This window comes from Pholcus phalangioides, unplaced genomic scaffold (genome assembly GCF_987345545.1).
Source record: "Pholcus phalangioides strain wild (caught in Gottingen) unplaced genomic scaffold, Ppha-v1.0 ptg000004l_1, whole genome shotgun sequence".
In the NCBI taxonomy this organism is placed as follows: Eukaryota; Metazoa; Arthropoda; class Arachnida; order Araneae; family Pholcidae; genus Pholcus; species Pholcus phalangioides.
The window spans coordinates 15,401,058-15,424,304 of NW_028301597.1; the positions used below are offsets into that span (position 1 = coordinate 15,401,058).

A 23,247-nucleotide genomic window follows, 5' to 3' on the forward strand; every position below is an offset into this window, starting at 1 on the left:
GATGATTTTCCACAAACAGCCGATTTTACTTCCAAAATTATAACCGATAGTTTCGCTTTTATTCGATAGGTGACAGCAGGGGTCTCAGTTAAACTCTGTTTCTGGAATGCATAATTCATGTTGTCCACGAAATTTTTTACATAATTTCACAGGTCAGCAAGTATTGAAAGGTACAAGAACACTCCCCCCCCCCGTCCGAGATTTAAACAAAGCAAAGTCTATCAATTACCATTGGCAATCGATATGATTCTCGTAAGCTCGAGGTTTTGTACCTCGTCGACTCCGAAAACCAAGTCCCGCGGTATACCTGGAACTATGTCGTTTCTAAAATGGGAATTCAACCTGAGAAATTAATCAGAGAGTTAATTAGAATTCTGCTCAGAATTTCTCGTTAACAAATTGCAGTTTAAGAAACTCGTCAGCTCTTGGGAATAAGAGCTCGGCTTCTGCATTTCGCGAAATATAGACTTTCACGAGAATTCACAGAATTCTGATAAAGAATTCATGGTACGTCTCTGCTTTAAATTTGAAGGATACCTTGAGTTTCGGTCCAATCTTTAGAAGTGAGTTTAAAATGTGTTCATTGCTTCCTAATGGAATATATAAATGCAGTTGAGACGTATGAGGATGTAAATTTCCATTCATACTTCAATAGCTGCGATAAGGTTAACCTGAAATAAGTTTATATTGAAAAGATAATTAAATTTCTTAAATTATGAAAATTAGCTTAAATCAGTTTTATTTTGATTCCTTTGCATTCTAACTGATAGATCAAAGCCCTTTGACGGAAAACAGATATGATTTTGCAACGTAAAGGCAATAATTCAATCAAAACATTTGGATTTCACTGCATTGTCAATATAAATTATTTAAAATTGAGACAGCACTGACTGTACTTGCATTCAATATGTAATGAACATTTCATTAAATATGATAAGGACTTTTTATTTCTGTCTGTCAAGCGAGAAGATATTCAGTCTATCCAAATCACTGGTTTTTCATTACAAATACAATTATCGTAGTTTTAGATATTGAGCTTCTCTTGTTTCATAAAACTGGTTTCCTTCTTCCCTTGTTAGAAATAGGAGGTGGGGGGTATTGGTGAATCAGATTTCATTTCGCCCTCACCTTCTCTTTCTCAACCTTCTCTATTTTTTCTCTTTTTCCCCTCTCTCCCCCCCCCTTTCTCGAGAAAGTTGTATGCGGGGTGGGGAAATCATGATGGTTAATGATTTAAAAAAGAGAAGAAAATAAGAAACAGAGCGATACTTAAGAAAAGTAACTGCTGTTACAAACCATCTTATTATTCCTTTCTGGTTATCCATATACCGTGTTTACCTTACTACATCTTCTTACAAGAAATCATTTTTAATTTTGAAAAAGCAGCTATATTTAACCAGAGGTGTCGGAAACGGATTGCGATTAAAAAAATTACAACATTTGTAGAACCGTATTCCAATTCAAATCTTCAGAACTGGGAGGACTATACTGCTGAAGTCCAGGGTTGCGAAATATCACTGTAGGCAAATGATTTGAATCAACCTGTACATGTTTAGTACGTGCACCGTATTCGGATTCAAGGGAAAGTCGTCTGTTATAGTCAGAGTATTTTTATATACCGTGATTTCCTACGTATAATTCTCAAATGCCCATCTCACTACTTTGAAGAAAGTACAATAATATAATTCGCAGCGGCGTAAAAATCAGCATGTGAAAGTTTGATCCCTCAATAGCGAAATATAAAAGAATTGGGAAAAATGTGGAAGAAAGGATTTTTCTATTCACGTCTATATGTCATATATAAATGCTGAAAAAAACTAGTTTTTAGAAATTGACTTTGAAAATATTTCTGTTCCAACCTCTTAGAAAACAAAAGAAGCTACAGATGAGAAGTGTCGGTTTTTTCCATCCGAACTAAGAAATCGTGATATTTTTTTTAATGCTCACCGAGTTGCATGTAATGTGTAGTAGCAGTAGTACCCTTCCTCTCGGTTCAAGCTATTTTCTTGATCACCCATTTCCCACATTTACCTCTCATCCGAACTTGTCTCATTGGGCTATAGTTCTCTTCTTCCCCCGTCCCATAAACACACCTTCGCGTTGCATAGATTGGCTACTTAAGAGAGAGGCCTAGAGAAGGTGACAAAAAAAACTTTTTAACATTTTCAAGTATATGATATATACCTTATTCTCCCGTGAGATAAAAGCAATCAATCAAAATTATGACATCATATGAGACGTGGTGGAGAGACTGTCGGCTTAATCATTTTCATCTTCTTCCACCTCAGAGTAGACTATTTCATTATTTTTGCTCTTTTCGCGAAGAACATATCATTGAAAATCTTTTCCTTATTTGCAATTTAGTTAAAGGTTTTAGGATTTTCATAGATTTGAATTTTCAGCTGGTTACCTCTATAAGTGAATTCAACCGGTACCTCGTGTCGAAATGTCCATGGAATGATCAAGGCTTTTGGCCCAGAATGATACTGTATAGAGTGAACAAATATGAAAATAAATTTTTTAACACTGAGTGTTTTCAAAAATTTGATTTCCGTCTTATCTTCTATTTATTACTGAAAACGTACAATACACCTAGTTATATCTGCTGCTATGTACGATGTACATTCCGTTAAGCAGACTGAAAGAAAGAAATCTTACCCGAATCGCCAATCCTTTGAAGCACCAGTAGAAATTATGAAAGAGTACAAAAACTTCCGGAACTTTCATTCCGAATGAGGTACAGATGATGGTTGTTTATACAGTGTTTTCTTCGAAATAGCTACCGTCGTGAATTTTTACCAAATTTAATGCTGATTGCAATATATTTTTTCCTCCCAAAGTTCCCAGTGACATGGTCACAGCTAGTTGGACTTCTCCCTACGTCACTCCTGCAGCAAATTATTTATCCACTCTAAAAAGAAAAAAAGCCATTTAGAAACGAGATCAAGGAGTTAACTGTTTGTTGGATGTACATTAATGTGGTGCGAATACAAGTTTTATAAGATGTACTTCTCAAGGTTCCGAAATGCAACGACGCAGAGTGTAGCGACGCTAGCACTTGAGGATGTGGCAGAGAAAAACTTGTCAACCTGCATTCAACTTATGTTTTTGTGTGAACGCCGTCGTGAATGTTACACACAGCAACTACAATATTTCCAACGAAACATCGCAGGGACAGGTTCGTTTTTCCGCGCCTACAAAGGAAAGCGTTCTCGTAATCTCGTCCATCTTTGGGGGGGGGGGGAAGAACAGTTTTGCCAGTCCAAGTGATGTTTCAAAAATCTTTGAAAAAAGCAGGATAGCTAACATCGATTGGCTATAGTGATAATGCTGATATCATACTTCTTCACAGATGGGGTGAGCCTGCTTAGATTTTTAAGAAGTCCTAATTTATTTTCTATTTGTCCTGTTCTCTACCTATTGGGACGTTGCAGCATTGTCTCGAGCTAGAGCTCCGGAAAATCCAACGCGGTCTCATCCGCCGTATTTGTGCGCGTGTGATGTCAGTATTATCACTACAGCCAACTGATGTTCCTTACGCCACCATTTTTTAACGATTAGACGTCACTTAGAACAAAAAATTGGTTGTGCCCCCTCTACGATGGAGGACAATTAGTCCGCTCAGTATTTCCAGGGACCTTATCTCAAGCTAATATTTCAATCAATGAAATAGAAAACAGGGGATTGGCCATAGCGAATAAGAACAAATAATGTTTCTTCAGATATGATTCACGATCTTCACAAAAAAAGACACTATGCGTTTAATAACAATATTTTTTATGTACAAATTTTCAGATCATGTCATTGGTACATCTTTTACCTGCCATATTTCTCGATGAATAATACCGTATTTTTACACGAAAAATGTTAACATTTTACACTGAACACAAGCATTTGGTCCCGTCGGAATTTTAGATAAAAACCTCTATAATGTTAAATGCGTAAGAATTCTTCTTGTGCCATCGATTGGTATTGGAATACGGCACATAATGAATGTTAATACAATATTTTAATATCATTATTATAATATATTAATATCATTAATATGACATATATAAATGTTAATATAACAATATATATTTTACGGTTAATGCGATAAATCGGTCACATTGTGAATGTTATACAATTGTCTCGGTACGTTTGATAAATTTAGCACTTTTACCGGTGATTATGTACACCTAAGTATCGTTGGTAAATTTGATAAATACTGAAAAAGTTATCACTTTTACCGGTGATCATTCATGTATGTTCCAGATTTGGAGGCGCGAATGCAAGCCGATTTCCATGTTAAAAAGTCTCGCCTCAGAGAGCACCTGTTTAGACGTCTTCATTGAGATAGAGCGTTTTGCCATGATCTGGTGAGGAGGAGGGGGGGGGGATAGTTATGCATAATACCCTAGTATAATTGGTGAATTGTATAATTATGATTAAAAAAATCCAAACATGTCAGGGTCCGATCGTAGAGTTCGTTAAATAGGAGTTTGCTATATTGAGGGTCTGATTGCATACACGCATAAAACGTGAACGAATTTATTAAATGGGAGGTCGTAATATTAGTCTGCGATCATAAAATTAGTTTGATAGGGACTCGTTATATCGGGGTATGACCATTAAATTTGCTAAATAAAAGTTATATATCGAAGTCGGATTTTAGAATTCGTCACATAAGAGTTAATTATATTATAGTTATTTCGGGGATGTTCGGAAAAATTCATTAAATCACACACACACACAGATACGGTCATCTAAATGATTAATCTTTCACCATTTATCATATTTACCAATACGAAGTGGCGATTATGCATAATAACTGGCAAATTCGATGTGTTTTGTACGAGTTATCATGTTTAACAACGAGGTTTGGGCGCTATGCATAACGCCGGTAAAAGTGATAAATTTAGAGAAATTTATCAAACTTACAAAAAGTTTCGGCGATTATGTATAATAACCGGTTATTATGCACAATTACGGGATTTATCACATAAATGTACGTACGTATTAACACAATACACTGTTTTGTGTATTAATCCATTCGATGTATTAAAACTTGTGAAATCACCGTTTTCTTTGTTCACTATAATACATCTACAGAAATTTTGTTGGATTTTCAATAGTTAAATCTCTTCCGTCTATTTCAGATAGCAAATATTTTGTAAGTTTTGTTGTATCTATAGTCTGTTTTGTTGTATCTACAGTCTTTTATTTACTATTTCACGCGTCTGCTTTTTTTGCCATTTCAGCAAGCTTTTAGTGTAAAAAATGCTCAAATTCCAAATTAAAACATTGAAATTAAAATCTTATCCAAGAGTTCACTCATGTCTCAATTTAAAGAAAATAAGAATGTTTTCCCTGAAATCAAGAGGACCTTGATAATGAAGAAAGACGTTTTAGTCAATTTCCAAGACGTTGCTTTCCGTTCCGAATCATCACTGAGAGCATTGTATTAACATAGTTATACAGGGCTGGGAAAGCGCGCCTCGTCAATTTCAGTTAGCCCCGTAGTTCAGTTCAATTTATTGAAGTTCCGTTAATAATAGCCTATGTCATATGGACAGTCTCTTGTGCCTTATGTCGGGGAATTCCATGCAAAGGTCGGAATCAGACCTGAGGGAATCGAAAATGTCTTCTCCTGTGTCAGACGGGCTAATGATGTGCATCGGGAAACCATGAGGCGACCTACTCCTGAGAGTGTACACTCCATCGAGTCCCATTTCTCGGGATCTTCTGACGGGGCAGCAAGGAGTGCAGGTACACACGTAGCCGTCATTGTCAGAGTCCGTATCATCGGGTCCTTGTCCCGATATGATGCTACCGTTGGCAGTGATGACATCACCCTCGAGCCTGACTGCTTCTTGTGCTGCACATTGTGCTTCCGCCTCGTCTCTCCTTTCGTCTTCGGTGTTCATCGTAAGGAAGCGAAGAACCAACAGATTCATGCCGGCGGAGACCACCGAAAGTCCGAACAGAATGAAAACCAAGCTGAAGGCCACATATTCTGTGAACAGAGAAATAAAAGTGAATAGAAATTGAAATGGGGGGGGACTCTAAATCAGTAGTATTAACCTTTTCTCATCCCGCTCATCCAGTTCGATTCATCTTTCCCATCCCCTTAAATAATGAGTTGTCTATTCGTAGACAATTTAGATTTTCACCCAATTAATTCCATTAATCATCCACTAACTAATAGTTACAAAAATTTTTAGACCTGAAAGGCAATTGTATAAAATTGATTTATTGAAGAAAACATGCACATAGGTATCAACGCAACAAAATTAAAATAACTGCACATGAGTCGATTTTTGGTGACTTAATTGCAATTGTTTTTCATAATGTTACTTCGAAATTGAGGTTATTTCTTTTAAAGGTAGCAACCAACATATTACAACTTGTATTCATCTGATTTCCGGTTTTTTTGTTTGCATCAGCAAAAGTGGTCAAGTCCTAATTTCGCGAAGGTAGGTAGGGAATGGTAGAAGTGTTTGCGAAACTGTCTTTTTCCCTAGTGTTGAAAATGGTTTCAACTGAGCTCACAAAAATTATTGCTAATCAGAATTTTGAAATTCCATTCGGATATATGCGCTGGCACGCATATCAGTGAGATAATCTTCTACTAAGTTTCAAAAGCAATGCTTCTACTATCGCAAACAGAAAAAAAAAATTCTGCAAACGCATCTGAAAATTGAATATAATTGTGTGCCCTGCAGATCCTTCCTTACGAAGGACGCTTTAAATTTACACGCTACTCATTTCTGGGAGTAAAACCTAAAAATTGAAATATCAAAATGTTAGTATGACTCATATTGTTCAAAGAATTAAAGTACTGTCTATTGCTCGAAATATTGTCCAAGGAATTGTTTTGTCTGCCATTTTGATCTTCCCGAATATATTCAACATGTTTTAATTTTTCTCCCCATCTCATTTTGCCCCCAAACGGAAGAGTTTCTTTTTCTTGCTGTAGACATTCCAAGTTCATTCACAGGGGGTTATATTTATATAGTTTATTATTATGTAGTAAGACTTTACTGATTATGGGTATTTTAGTTTTGAGGTCAGTGATTTTTCTGATGTTACAGAAGAATACTTACAGCGTGAAAAGAAACAAAACAAAAAAAAACAACCCTATGTTTGTAAGTACTGGATCTTAAAGATAATAAGCAAACATATTATGATTGAAACTAGCTATGGCAATCGGTTCACCGGTGTTGTAGTTCTTGTGATAGTGTCTTTTTAAATAGCCAAAAGGAAAAACCTTTTTCATTTTGTTTTTCCTCACGTTTTTATAAAAATGTTCCAGTATATTGAAGGATGAATTACAAAGGAAAGAAGCAGTAAATTACCTGGTTTACTTTGTAAAGCACTTTCTTTCTGTAGAGCTACGTAATCCCCGAAGCCGATAGTGGTAAGCGTTATGAAACAGTAGTACAGGGAATCGAAATAGTCCCAGCGTTCGTATTTGGAAAAGGCAGCGGCTCCCGTGGTCATAACGACCGTCGACAATATCGAGATGAGCACAATGAGATTGGTCTCGGATACTTCGGTGTTCCGCATCCGTAGGCCGCGCTTCACGTTCTTCAGCACGTAGGCAACGAAGGTGTTGAGCCTCTCACCGATGCTCTGGAAGACGACGAGGCCAAGAGGGATGCCGGCTAAGGCGTAAACCATGCAGAATGTTTTACCGCCCCAAGTTGCTGGCGTAGAGTGGCCGTAGCCTGGCAAAGAAAAATAAAACCACAGACGTATTAAAAGAGAAAAAAACTCATTCAAAAATTTTTTCATATACATTTGACACAATTCTGTTTCAATAAATTGCGATGCTCCATTTATTAGTTGGAACTGGGAGTTAGAATAATATACACGTATCTGTAGAGTCGTGGAAATTAAAACATTCTTAACGCTTGGAATATTCTTTTTCATGCTTCTCTTTTCAATGAAATGTAGTTTCTCGCCCCTCTCCCATGCAATGGTTCATCAAAATTAGAAACGGGGGGGGGGGGGATCATTCTGAAACATGTAGGGAAACATCAGTTATACGAACAGAAGATGATTTATTAATAATTAAGAGGGAAAATAATAATTCCAATTAAAGTGATTCGGGGAATAGTTGAAGCGAAATCTTACTGAAAGAAAAAATAATGATGGTGGGTTATAAATACTTTCGATGACATACAATAAAATTTGTCTCGGCTTCTTTTCTTTTTCAACTTATCATAAACTGATTAGAACAGAAAGAAGTAAAAATTGTCTTGTCAAGGTATTAATAGAGATCTCCGAAAACTTGATCGCGCTTGGTTATTCGATGATTCGCCCTTTGTTGGAAAAAAAAAGAAGAAATAAAATAAATGCCAAAAAAAAAATAATGACTACTTAAACCTCAGCTTGAATAAATACAGGTTACGTGACAGAAATCAATTTCGCTTGATAATCGCTCCCATCTTTTCCTTGAATAAATTTCCGGCATGTATTCCCTCCTCACTCTATAGCTCGGAAAATCATAATCGTTCATCGATTACATTTGGGACAGGAATGTCTGCATGTCATTCTTGACAGGTGATCAATTATCTTAGCCTTCACTACTTCCTTCGATGAATATGAGGGTGGTGGAGAAGAGCAACACAACCCAAGAACCATGATGCTGTTCGAATATCCTCGGAATATCTTCGACGAGCTGTCGTTGCGGAGGCATCAAGAGCTAGCTCAAATAACTAACACTAATCAGTATTTCACATGCGGCGCTTGAAGGCTAATAAATTTAAAGATTTCCCAATTCCAAGTTTCGATAAATTTCTAAAGGAAAGATATTAATTCTACTCATTGACCATGACCTACTCTACTCCATAGTGAAACTATGGAGACTGCGAAAATTCCTTATGAGAAAAATGTCATAAATGTGATTTTTAAAAATTGAGAGGAATGTGTTTTCGCTTTGATGTATTGAAAAGTTGTTTGTTTCTTTTCTAAGTAGGATGAAAGAAATAATTCAGTAATAACAATTTAATGAATCAAAGGAAGCTATTTTAATCTCCTAATTAGCAAGACCTTCCGCTACTTGCAGTCAACCTGCAGACAAGAAGTAGCACAAATCTTTGATGAAAAACGGAAAATCAATACAACATACGATTAATTCCATAATTAAAAAAAAAAAAACATTTAAAAGGTGAAAGAAACCACCTAGAGGCCTAGGGCCCTATACTGGTTCGAGGAAACAGACTTTTTCGAGGTGTTATGCCGAAGCGAACTAGGAAAGAGGAGTCTACTGTTACTACTACTAGTACTGTTTTTACTTTTCTATCCAACGGGAATCGGATCAAAGTCCTCTTGCAATCCGAACAAATTCGCAAACCTTTGCTTTACCTATAGCACGGACAACTTCCTTCAACAGTTGCAGGCATGTTGCTCTCGCCACAGAGACCACCATGCCACAGAGAGAAAGAGGCTTGCAACAGTAAAATCTTTAATCATTGCACTCCACTCACAGTTTGAAAAATAGATGGCAGCATCATAACAAGTATTACACCGAAACAAATTTCACATTATGTTCACAACGTGGACACCCACATTCCAACATGTGTCAATTCGTCAGAAGTTCCGCAGAGGAATATGGTCGAGGTGCATGTATGGTTTAGTAGTAGTAGTTTCCTTCAACCTCAGCAAACAGCCCTAGCTTTCGATAACCTTTACCAGCTCAATGCATCTGCTGTCTGTACTTCAGCGCGTCACGCTACTGTGCATGCTATAAGAAAGTAATGCTGTTTCCTTTTGGTACATAAGGACAGCGCGATTTCAGGACTGCAAGGAGACCGGGGTTCGATTCCCAGTGAAGATCATCGGACTTTTCTTCCCGAGCTCACATCGGCATTATACCCATAAAAAGACTTTTTCCTTGATGTATTTGGCTGGAGAAAACAAATATTCTACTGTTCTGATCTTCATAATACGCTGCATATGTTTATACTGTTTTTCAATGAATTCCTCATGCATCGTTACATGCATCATTACTCTTTTCGTAGATGGGCGAGATACCTCGGCCTTTAGCAGCTGGAAATACTACTCGTATATTCGGACTTTCCCTGTCTCTCCTTTTCCTTACCGAAACAATTCATTGGTAACCATATGAACGGAAATTGGATTTTTCCCCCTTACTTCATCACGAAGACAATCACGAAGAGTATAGTGGAAGGGTAGCTGCAGGAGGGTTGATCACAGAGATTTTTCAAAGTTTCTTCCACGGACAATGTGTGCACTTTCAATGTAAGCTGAATTCAAGTGTGCCTGAGTGGTGCAGTGGTAAGATGCTCGTCTTACCACTATGAAGGCTACGCCAAGGTCTGCGGTTTCAAATCCGGGCAAAGAGCTCAGGAAGAAGTTCTTTACCTATCGAATCTAACCTGGGGGATAACCGATAGATAATCCGATAGATCTCCGATAGATCATTGCCGCTGTGGTGGTCGAGTGGTTATAGTGCCGGACTCGTGATGCGAGGATCCGGGTTCGAACCCCACAGTGGTGGTCGGCTGAAGTTGGTTTTCTGTGGTTCCCAACTTCAAGGCGCAAATGCGAGCCGGTCTCCCCGTTAAAAAGTCTCGCCACAGAGAGCAACAGTCCTACAACGGTAAATCATTCAACCATAACACTTCACTCATAGTTAGAAATTTTATCTGGGGGCAGATGACAGCACTACACATAACAAGCATTACACAGAAACAAACTTTACGTCAGGTTGCACTACACGTACGCGCACATTCCCGCATGTACCGATTCGTTGGGGGGTTCCGCGGGGGGGGGGGGTTGCTCGGGTATGTGTGGTGTAGCAGTAGTAGGTAGGGCCTCCAAAAAAATGGCTCGGGGATCCATGATGTTCTTAAGTCAGCCACCTCGTTGGGCAATTTGCCTGTTGTGGCGTTGTATTTGTATGACGATTTCATTTCCCCCCACGGAGGAGTGCGGTAAAGTAGTAAGATGAAGTCGCTTTTCAGCATGGCCAACCCACACGGGTAAAAGGCTTATATCCCGGAAGAGACAGAGCCTGGGACTTGTCTGGTCTGACAGCAAGATTAAGTCCAACGACGCCTTTACAAAATAATATTCTGTATATAACAATGCAAAAACAATGGGTTAATTGTTTTCTATATAATTCAATTTCATAGTCCCGATAGTCTCTTCAGATACCCGTTAAGAACCACTTCTCTTGACCAAGTAAATGGCTTCAACCATGTTCATGTCCCTCTGTAGGTATGGTCTCTAAAACCTTACAGCAAACTCCAGTCCAGGACGAAATAATTCTCGGAAAAGAGGAAGAATGACTTTTTAGGAACACCTGAAGAGATCTTTTTGAAAATGAAAGCGAACATATCCTATATTTTTTTGAATATCACGAATTCCAACAAGTAACAGAACTGGGGGGGGGGGTGGCGGCAAGGCCCTCTCGGTGCAAAATTAGCGATGCAAAGCAAAAAAGAATGGTTTTTACATAACCGAAAAAATTTTTATGGAACTACGAAGTTTTTCTCATGAGCAGCTCCCCCCCCCCCACCTTGACAAAAATTCTAGTTACGGCACACCTGATGGGAAGGGGGGGGGAGGCATCCGGATTTCAGAGATATTTTGGTAGGGCACGGCCTAAAGAAAGGTTGGGAACCACTGGGTTAATTAGATGGAAAATAAGGAAGACAGTATTCGCTAATTGAAGGATGCTTTCCTTCAGATACTTTTCGTGATTATCATTAACTGCACAAAAATTTACTACTTTGTTAACAATAATAATAATTTATACATTCATTTAATCAAAGAGCATTTCCAAGAGCGACAGCACAACAAGAGACATTAGTTAATAATGCCGGAAGTATTTATTACAGACTACAAAAGCGTGCACGTAAATGGAGGGGAGAAAAAAAGATTAAGGGAACAGAAATTTTACACACACATTTACACATTAACATGAAATGCCAAAGAGTCAAATCTATGCGAACATATATATACAGGTCGAAATACTATGGAATAACCTTGTATTACATGGTGATTTCATAATTCCCCTTTCCGCATTTTACTGCGACCCGTTCACCGTAGAGACGCACTTCTTGTTCGAAAAGTATACAAATAACGTGTAGACATCAGACACGGCCTTCATATTGCAAGTTGTACAATTATTAAAATTAAAAAAAATTAACTTTTTGTACAGACACCCTGTCGTCAAAAACCAAATAAGAAAGTTATTGTGCTGTCTCTTCTGAGGCCAACAAAAACTCCACGTTTCTAAGTGCAATATTCAGTGAGATATTTGATTTCAAAAATCGTAGGATATGTGACTAACGAACAGCGCTTTTCCCCCCTACCGCTGTGGTGGTCGAGTGGCCATAGTGATGGTTCCGGATTCGAACCACACCGTCCCCACAGTGGTAGTCGGCTGAAGTTGGTTTTTGTGGTTCCCAATTTCGAGGCGCGAATGCGAACCTATCTCCCCTTTAAAAAGTCTTGCCATAGTACAGCAGACCTGCAAACGGTACAAATGTAATTCAATCATTACACTTCATTCACTACACTTCTGAAATATAGATGGCAGCACTGAAAAATCAGACACAACACTAGATATGAACTCAGACTGTTAGGTACACACACTTAAGTTTCCGGCACAACTGACTTGGTAGTAAATTGCCCATAGATGGCAATACACCTCAGTTGTGCTCGGTTTGAAAGAAAAGAAAAAAAAAATTCTCCCTCTCTCTCGTGTATGCTGTTCTTCCCAAACCTTTCTCTGATTTTGAATTCAAATTTCAAAAATATCTCAGCGAATATTGTGCTTGGAAACGTGGAATTTTTTTTGTTTGAACACCCGAGAAGAGCGAGGACTGGAACTTTCATCATGGGTTGGTGGTTATAATCGATGCAGCAAATATAGCAATCCATTACTCAAGCAACGGTTTTGACTGCGATGTCTTCCATGGGACTTGCCGCGTGCCATCTTGCGAAACAGTCCACAAGTGAATTGATTTATAGGGGAAAAGCCAGGCCCAACCAAGTCGTGATGTATGTGGGGCATAAACATTTTGATTAGATATAACTAACAATGAAGTAGCACGTTTGAAATGCAGAGAGGTGAGCAGCGTTTGCCACATCCAAGTATCTAATGAGAGTCTTTTGGTAAAGGCTATTTGTGCTTGTTTTATGCTTAGGCAAATGATGCGACTTTTGATGTAGAATACAATCGGTCACTACAGGTACATTCTTATCACCAGATTTCACTCCGTAAATGTGAGTGATCTCAATGTTCCTGCATATTTTGAAATTTGCAGTTGAACCCCGTTATAGCGCCCCCCCCCCCTTCCCCATTGCACTGGCAACCACTCTGCTTACCGCCGGAAATTTTCAGTGAAGAAATCTTCCATATAGGGATTATAATGTGAAAAACCCGTCATATAGCTAACTGCTGTTTGGATGTATCAAGTATGTATCATACAAAGTCTTTGCCCCCCCCCACCACCCATTTTCCAAGAAAATTTCCGCAACATCTCTTCTCCCATCATTTTTTTTTCTCTGAAAGGAGTTGAAAGGTGTTCTTTAACGTCTGAGAAACGAAAAATTTGTGAAAAAAATGCAATGCCGCCATTGTGTGTGTTTTCCTTTGTTTCTGCACTTATAAAAGGTATCGCTAAATTTATGCGGAACTAAAATAGTTTCAGAAGTAAGTGTAAAATATGTATCTCTTAAGTTTTATATCAAGAAATATTCAAGTAATATTGCACAGTTTTTAAAACTTTATGAATTTTCTGAATACGTGTAAAATAGGTTATTTTATTTATGGAATAACATTAATAAGACGGAGAGACAGTATTTGATTATAAACGTGCGAATTTATGTAATGAAGCTTCTCCGAAACGCTATTCCAACCACGATCCAATGTAACGCGAAAATTCTTTGAGAACGGATGGTACCGTTACAACGAGGCTGGACTATATTATGTTAAAAAAATGTCAATTTATTTTTCCATATAAATTAACAAATTTCTGTGACTTTATTAATGTATTGGAAACACACACGCACGCACGCACGCACGCACGCAAGAGATTTTAACTGTACATAAACCTATCACATAAAACTACTTGAAATATTCAAAAGCAATTATTATATTATTCATATCAACGTGAGAGTAGTGCATAATCATAGAGTATATTAAATAGAATTTTGCCCCATGTCTATATAAATTTTGTCAGATACATATTTTGCCTGTTTTGAACATAGATGGCTCGTTGCTTCATAATGTAATTTTCAAAATTGATCCAGGTTTGGATGTTATTGGCTTCATTGTTGTAGCCATCGCAACTAATAATCGCATTAATAGCAAAACAGTGGGTTTGTCCGCTAATCCCCCGCATAAATTCTCATGTCCATCCTCGCCCTTCAATAGGGACAGACCATTTTTTTCCATATAGTGCATCATATTAAAGATGCCAGAAAATCTGGCTGTATCAAAAATAAGGGTGTTTCTTCCCAAATAGAACTTTGCCCTGCCTATAAATTTCGTGAGGTTCATGTTTTGTTCGTCTTGAACATAGATCACACGTTGCTTCATAATATAATTCCAAAAATTTATCTACGTTCGTCAATGATGTATACAGAAGACGCATTTTAGAAATAGACTCGCCATGCGTTATGATAAACAACTTTGGGTTTTTTAGAAATTGCAAAATACTGTGTTGATGAATTCGGTTTTCCATGTTTTAACTGGAAAATATATACAGATACTAATTTAAAAGCCAGATTTTTGAAATAGATTTTTACTTCTTAAATCACATCTTAGCGTATAATGTTATGCATCTGTGTATGAATGAGAATTGCGCAATCATCCACATCCAATTCATATTGGAAGAAGCAAAGCAAAGTACATTTATTTATTCATTCACTGTTGTTTTCTTCACTTTAATAAAATACACATTACATGAAAAGTTTACATATTTATAAATGACTGAAAATGTATATTTCATGTGTCTATCTTAATGAAAAATGAAAGATATTATATAGTTGAATTGGTCTCAATTTTCTTTTGGTATTGAATGGATATTTTTTTGGTTAAATCAACCGAAATGAAGTTCTGAAAAATTAGTGCTATTGGGGAAGTTTTGAGGTCAAATTTTTTTAAATATTGTCAAGTTTTTATTAAAAACTCTAGCCCTAATTGATACTTGAAAATAATGTTAAATTATAATTATGAACTCGTGTGTTCGAGTGCTCCTCAATTCTTTACTAATTCGACCTCTTTTTCTATAACATTAAGAAATAATATAGCGACGCGGGGCAAATGTGTAACACAGAGGTTTTCAACCTTTTTTGACTCGCGGAGCGCTTTCTGGTGTATAATTTCTACGGAGGAGACCCTAGGCCTATTTTTTATTCATTCATAAGAGTTATGATTTATAATTATTATTCAAAAATACTTATAATTATTTTTTCCCAAATTTACTGGTTTTTTTATTTTTCTCGAGCTGCTGCGGAGCCCCTGGAGAGTTCACACGGAGCTCCGCGGAGCACCGGTTGAGAACCGCTGGTGTAACATATCGGCGTTACAGTGTGTGATGCTGCTGGAAAACGATCTTATAGGGAAGTTGGTTTACATGGACGTATCTTGATGACGTCACGAATCTCGGGGTGAAGCTTTCTGATTTAGAAGGTGTTGTTTCAGGTGGGGGGGGGATTTTACGATAAGATCTAGAATAATGCAGTGCATTTAGACTCATTGTCTTGCACACCAAGTAACTCGCGCTATGTGGAGTATTTGATTTTTCGCTGTCTTTCAATTTTTCTCTTGGCCATTGAAGAAGGAACTTCATACAGTTCCGAAACGCGTCTAGCTGCTGTTCTTATTTTGGGTTAACCAACGTTTCCCCCTCCCCCTAGTATATTGTCGCACCTAAAAAGTAATTTACTTCCATTTCTCTAGAATAATGACTTATGGCAATAAATATGTGACTTAAGAGGTGGTGCCTGATAGGACTTCTTTCATTTTGCCCTGGGGCTATGATGCTGTTGAGACGATAGTAAGGACATACTTTTGGAGTAATATTCAAGATTTTTTTGAGTTCCATGAAACAGTCTCTTTATCATCAAGCGTTCCACGAAACAGCCTTATAACAACTATCAAGGGTTCAGCGAGAAGTTTTATGTTGGGGACTCCTGCCTTAGAGGGATCGTCTTACGTTTGCACCTCGAAGATAAAAAACCACAGAAAAAATCCTCATCATTGTACAAATATTTTATTCTGCTCCATTTTGTTTGCTGATCGATAGAATGCGCGTAACTCATGCTATCTTACTGCTCGGCAAGTAAACTTCGAATACGGGAAACAATAACGTTGTTTTGTTAACGTGAGGAAAATCAACTGAATGAAGACAAATATTTTTGGGTGCTGTAATTATAACCGCTTCTTGACACCAGAATGGTCATTCATTATAATTTCGACATATTATAATAGTGCGATAATAGTAACTCCGTGAAGAGAGGGCATCTAGGAAGGAATAAACTTTCCGCATGACAATGCCAAAAAAAGAAAAAAAAAAAAAGCAACGAATAACTCAATTTTAACGATTACAATTTCGGTGTGACAGGTTTTCATATAATATCCTCCGTATGAAGCCGATGAATCCGCTTGATGAAGTTCAAGTTGAAATTTTAACAGATCCTTCGTGTAATCATTTCACCAACATAAAGTTGTTTTCGTCCGTGTACTTCCCTGGTTGCAGTTGTTATAGAAACCCGAAAGGGGTCAACTATTCTTTTTGGCTTAATTTGTGTTTTGTTATAGCAGTTCGATTCCCAGTTGGATTTTCGGCTCTTTCTCTCACACTTCCGAAACCACTCGCGCAACCTTCGCTTTTGTTATAGTATGAAGCCTTGGTTCGGCGGATATCGATTGACTTTTAATGTAAGTATCAGAAATCACCACTGAAAGCACGAAAAGCGAGTTTTTTCACGCAATAATAATAAAATAAAAACCAGTAAAATTCAAGTATTATCAGCATTTTAAAATAATTTTTGACAAGAAATATTAAACTGAGGTTAAAATAAGGGAACAAGTCGCCTCTCTCTCTCTCTCTCTGGTATTCGTGCGCAACATTTGTGTCGTTTCAAAAATTAGATTCACGACAGGAAATCACCGGAGGATCCAAACTTAAATAGAATGAAGTGTACTTTGTTCCTTTCAATCCGAACATAATTCCTGTCTATCACAGTATGAGTGCGAATCAAGTGTTGTGCGTTATATTTTGGTGTTGCCATCTACTTTTCAAACTACGAGTGAAGTGTAATGATTGAACATTTGTACCGTTATAGGTCTGTTGCTCTCTGTGGCAGACGTAAAAAAAAGGGAGAGGTCAGCTTGCATTGGCACCATCTTCTTTTCAACCACGTCGTTGAGCAATTCTACTGTTGTGGCCTTTGTATTTCTATTCCTATTAAGAGAGGTATTCGATTATGCGGGGAACGATTCAATTGCTCTTTAACACCGTTAGTAGTTGGCTTTTTTGAAAACTGGTGGAAGATCAATGTTAATGAAGCTTCTGGAATAAATTAGACATCACAATGAAATGAAAATTATATTGAATTACAACGATCACAAGACTTGAAATTTTTAACTTTTACTTTTGATTGTAGCACAATCTGTGGGATTAACAGAGAACAAAAATAAAATAATTAAATTTACGTACTGACTGTAAGATAACTTAAAAAATAAGAGGCCAGTAACTACTTTCCTGTCTAGGGTTTTTTCCAAGTCTTAATTTCGCAACATATTTTCTTTAGTTCTAAATCTTTTTTTTCAGTAAAATATCATATAAGGTCGGCCTCGCTTAATCGGATATCAACGATTCCAGCACACAATATCCGATTAAGCGGGATCAATTTAAACGCTATTTTACAGCGTTAGTATAGTTTATACACTGAAAACTGTTGAAAATTGATGAAAGCTCAATATTAATAAAGCTTCTCGAAGAAAAAAATGAGACATCAAAAATTAAATAAAAATTATATTTATTCACAATTGATCCCGATATCCAAGATTTTTACCCGCTGTTAGGGAAGTTAGCGCTCTTTATGGGCTGACCAGAGGGTAAAAATAAAATAATTAAATGTACGAATTATAAATACTCAGAGACCAGTACCATCTTGGGGTACAACGTTTGTATCTCTCATGGGACAGAGCCTGGTCCATGTCTGGCTTCTCAGTACCTACTCTCAAATGTTTTTCTTTTTATCTTAACATAGTAACATATTTTCCATAATTCTCTTGATGTTTTCATTCAATAAAAACATTATGTTCTTAGTGGTTGATGTATATTAACAGTTGACGTGTGGAGCTTAATATTTGATTAAGTGGGGAAAAGTAGTTGATATTATCATATGAGCGTATTAAGCGGGGGACTTTAACGTTGTCTCTATGGGAGAAATGTCGATGCAAGAGGATTTTATCCGTTCCATTGGGGTATCCATTCATCTGTTATCCGATTAGGCGAGGCCGAATGTAACAATGTCGCTCTGACCATATTCTCAATACATCTACGTGGTTTTTCTCTTGTTAAATAAAAGTGATCACAAATCTTTATATATTTTGGAAAATTCTTATAATTCCATCCTCAGCGTCTAAAGATAATTTTTTTATTCGGTTTAAATATTTTTGCTTCTCGATCAGCATAAGAAACACTTACAAATTGAGTTTAAGAGAGTCGTCGTCATCATCAGTTTATTAAAGGTTATCGAAATAGGAAGAGTGCTCGTTAAAATGTGAAGTAGCAAATGTGCCTCTGGGCGTAATCTTTGATATAATAACACACTTTTTTTTTACTTTTTTTATAACATAGAGATATAAATACATTTTTTTCTGCATTACTTGGAAAGCATCACACGTGGCAAAAGTATTGAAGTCAGTAATAACCCGATACCGGAGGGAAAATATCAATTTCCTTATCTGTTTCGCCATTTCTATGGTGTAAATGGAGTGGAAGAGATACTTCTGGATATCGATATCACATAGAAAAGAGCAACAGAAAGAGCTAAAAGATGATTACCGATAAGAAGAGATGTCGAATGTATCTGAAGATGACTAGATAGATGTTTTTGCTATTATTCTATGTTTGTTAGCGAAAACCATATTCTTCTTTTCATGTAACGGTATTAGCAGTACGTTTTTTCCCCGTAAATATCGTATTTGAAGCAACTTCCCACGAATATCTTTTAAATGTCAATGGAATTGAAAACTGTTCGTTTTGAAATTTAAAAAGAAGATATGTTTATTTATTTTCTCTCTCTCAATAACAAAATACTATAAATATCGACCTAATGTCAGTACATAAGAACGCCATCTATATGTCTTGAGCGTAAACACATCTATTGAAAACTGACGAGAATAAATGAATATAAAGTCGACACCGGTATAAAAACGGTCAGTAACATCGGTCAGACATGATTCGCGAAAGGTGTTCTGCTAGAAAAATATCAACACATTCCACGTATCAATACATGCCTCACACATACCTAGGTTGCAAATTATAGCTAAAAGAATTGTTAAAAGCAAGTGAAACTTCCAATTACAGCATAACTAAAAAAATTGTCAAAGGGAAGTGAAGTTGCCAATTACAAGCAAATAAAATGTCAAAGTAAAGTAAAGCTGCCAATCACAAGCAAGAGAATATCAATGTCATAAATAAAATTGCCAATTGCGAAAAAAAAACTTGTCAAAGGTAGGAAGTTGCCACTTACAGGCAAAAAGTTGTCAGATACAAGTGAAATTGCGGATTATAGCCATACACGTAGTCATAAGAAAGTAATAAAGTTGCTGATTATTGCCAAACAAATTGTCCAAAAAAATTGAAAGTTTCAAACTATCATTAAAAATTTCTGAAAATTCACCAACGATGGAAAAATAGGGGCTACGGTAGAATGTCTCTCATATTGAAATCTATAATATATAAAATACCATGTCCTGAGACTGATAAAATGGTTTTTTTTCCCCGAAATGCTATCCCTAAGCGGGTTATGGGGGAGGGGGGGGGGGTTCTAAGGTAACAAAGAAATTACGCCGAGCCGAAACCGCTGAAATTTATGAAAATTGGTGAGAAGTTCATGACTTAAAGACCAACTAAGAAGGGGCTATTATTCGAAATTCGATCCAGAAGGGGATCAAAAGGGGGGGGGGATTCAAATGCAGCATTCTCGAAATCTGGTCAGTAGTTTTATTTCACGACATCGACATTTTATATTCATTGAGTAACTAAGAAGGGTTTTTTTTCGAAATTTGACCCCCCAAGGGGTTCGCTCATAAGCGGGTTCAATGGTCAGGGGGGGGGTCATATGGAGAAATGGGTCAAAACCACTGAAAATATATGAAATTTGGTCAATATTTTTGTATTGTAATGTAGAGACTCATTGAGACGGGATTTTTCAAAATACGAACCCCTGGGGGGAGGGGTTGTTCAAATGTTATATGAAGTAATCATCACTGATCCGAAATCGCTGAAGCCATAAATGTAAAATGTATTCAGTATTATATTTTATAATGTAAATACTCACAAAGACGGGACTTTTGAAAATTCAACCTCCAAGGGGGTCACGAGGGGTTCAAATGTTATATGGGGGGGGGGGGAGAATCATCGCTGAGTAATTTTCAGATTACAAAATCCACGCAAGTGAAGCCGCGTATTACAGCTAGTAATACCATATTCGCAATGGGTTGATTCACTAAAAAGGGATGTGTTTGACAAAAAAATGTGACACGAATGTTTTTATATGATATATACATATATATATAATTAGAGTTATAATTACCATAATATAGCCTATATATCATAAAAATGGAATTCTTGATTGCAGTAAAGAATAAAAATTTAAGTAAGCCTTTTTGAAAATATGATCAGCAAAGGGCATTTTATAAAAAAAAAGAGTCGAGACTGCAAAAATTACGAGAATATCTAGTAGAATACGGGTCATATGGTCATCCGTATATACAGTATACAAGTTTCTAGCCCACGAACGACTGAAGCATATCCGGTCCGCTGATAAATAAGGTTGCTCAGCCTCGACTTAACAAATACACATCATAAACAGATTGGCTTGATAACGAGTAACATCAATTTGCATACTGACACACGTTTGAAAACTGACCATGTACAGGGTTGATGGTAGATAGCCGTAGCAATTACTTTAACTTTGTCTGAGACGATCGATTTTCTAATCGCGTCTTTCGGTGAATTAAGGGTATGACGCGAAGCCAGATTATTTTTGGTTGATGACTTTCTGAAGTTATTTGCTCATTAGAAGACATAGACAAGCTGTTTTAATTAGTGACAGCACCCCGTTGTGAACAAGCTGATAAAAATCTCTTGGCTGCTACTTCCTTCAAAGAGACTTAGAAAAATATAAATAAAGATCTTTTATTTTTTTTTCAAGAGCTGCCGGTTTTCTCTGTTCACCTGTGAAATCTCCTAGAATGAAAATAAAGGTTAAGGAGATTGAAACAAGCTCAAGAAAATGCTCCAATGCAGTCCTTAAAATCTAATTATAATCTGATTATAGATTCTATTACTAGTTTTTTTTTTTTTGATAATTTTCTTGTAAAAAAAAGTATATGGCAGTATTTTTATGTTTTTAATTATATTATGTTTTAGATTTAGGATAATATGTATTTTCCCTATTATTTTTACCAACTACACATTCCGTATAAACGAGGTCAAATTAATATATTTCAAGGGTACCTTGGTAGTCAGCAGTATTTCTCTCGGACCTCGCGATGAGCACCGAGGCAAGTTTTCATACAAGAAATACTATTTAGTAAGGTGACTATAAACTTGACTTTCATATTTTTTAATAAAAATATGCAGTTAAGAGCATGCACGTATTTAACGGTTTCTTTTTATAACTGCATTTCTAACCAATAAGAAACAAGCAGAATTATTTTCATATACAACAATTCCCACTCTTGTGTTTCGTTCGTGTATTGTTTTCTCAAAATAATGAGGATTGTTCAGAGACTGTTCTCTCTCTGAGAAGTGTCACTAACGAATCCGTGCGTACCAGAACGTGAGTTCCGAGTGTTTGTGTGACTCCAACATATTTATGTTGTCAGAGCCATACTGTCTACGGGAGACATTTTTCAATGAGAGACCGACTAGCGCATTCACACCTCAAAGGATTGAAATTTTTTTTCGTTTTTTTGTGGACTGCACAGAAAGGTGTCGGGAAAAAAAACGGAGCGAACAAACTTCAGCCGACCTCAACTGTACAACCAAAGGAGTTTGAACCTGGATATCCGCTGTGCGAGTACATAATGATGCCCACATGACCGTAGAATGGCCCTGAGGAATGACTGCATGCTAAAGTACTCTAGTGTAGGCCTACTACACTATCCGTGACTCCTAGGAACACTTAAGACACCACTCACGGAGAGCAGCTCGTCATCCATCTTTGAGCATAAAACTGATTTTCCACTCCAAGTGATGTATCAGAAATCACTAGGATAAAAGTGAGGTAAGGAATTGGCTATAGCGATAATATTAACGTCACACATTTTATTCAAAGATTGCAGATGAGCCAATCTGGTATTTCAAGGAGCTCTATTAACGGCTAATGCCTTCAAGACTTGTCCTGCGTACTTACATTTCGATTGTATGCAATTTCTTTTATGGCTCCAGGTTAATTCGCTTCAATTATTAAAACGTGGTCAAAGGTAAACTAAATCTAATAACATCAAAATAGGTATAACAGTACCCTACAGTGATGCTTCTGCTAAAAAAACCATGGAAAAACTATTTCGTCATAAAACGACTCATTACTCATTTCATGGTAGCCATTTATCCTTCGGTTGATGGTGATGCGACGCCACTTTCATCAAAAAGTCGGTTGAATACCTTTATTGAATGGAAATCTTAGTTCTTAATTCTTAATTCCAACTTATATCCTTGAATGCTGAAATTTTTATTTTAAATTTATTTGTATTATATCTCAGCGATGCAGTTCGCACACATGCAGAGCTACGCATTCGAGAGTTGAAATCGCTGTACGTAAAAATTGATAAGGGGAGACTCGAGTCTCTCAGATCCGATATGTTGACGATATTTTGAAATATCTACATATGCACGTGTTTATATGTTCTAATATAATAAAAATAAAATATGGCAAGCTCGAGAATAAGGTTACATCAAAATGATGATCAAATCATACGAGGATCGTGAATTCATTTCATTTTTTCGTTTTTTTGTGAACGAGAAAAAAAGT

General features: G+C 36.8%; 1 protein-coding gene across 1 annotated transcript in view; it reads right to left on the reverse strand.

Moving 5' to 3' along the window:
* Nucleotides 1-5,044: 5,044 nt before the first annotated feature.
* The window catches only part of LOC149086600 (two pore potassium channel protein sup-9-like), a 69,631-nt gene continuing 51,428 nt past the window's right edge, over nt 5,045-23,247 (reverse strand). Inside the window, exons 2-3 of the mRNA XM_089230977.1 lie at nt 7,338-7,709; nt 5,045-5,995 (exon numbers count right to left, since the gene is read on the reverse strand). Coding sequence (XP_089087103.1) covers nt 5,544-5,995; nt 7,338-7,709 — 824 coding nt within the window. The 3' untranslated portion in view covers nt 5,045-5,543. The remainder of the gene's footprint in view (nt 5,996-7,337; nt 7,710-23,247) is intronic.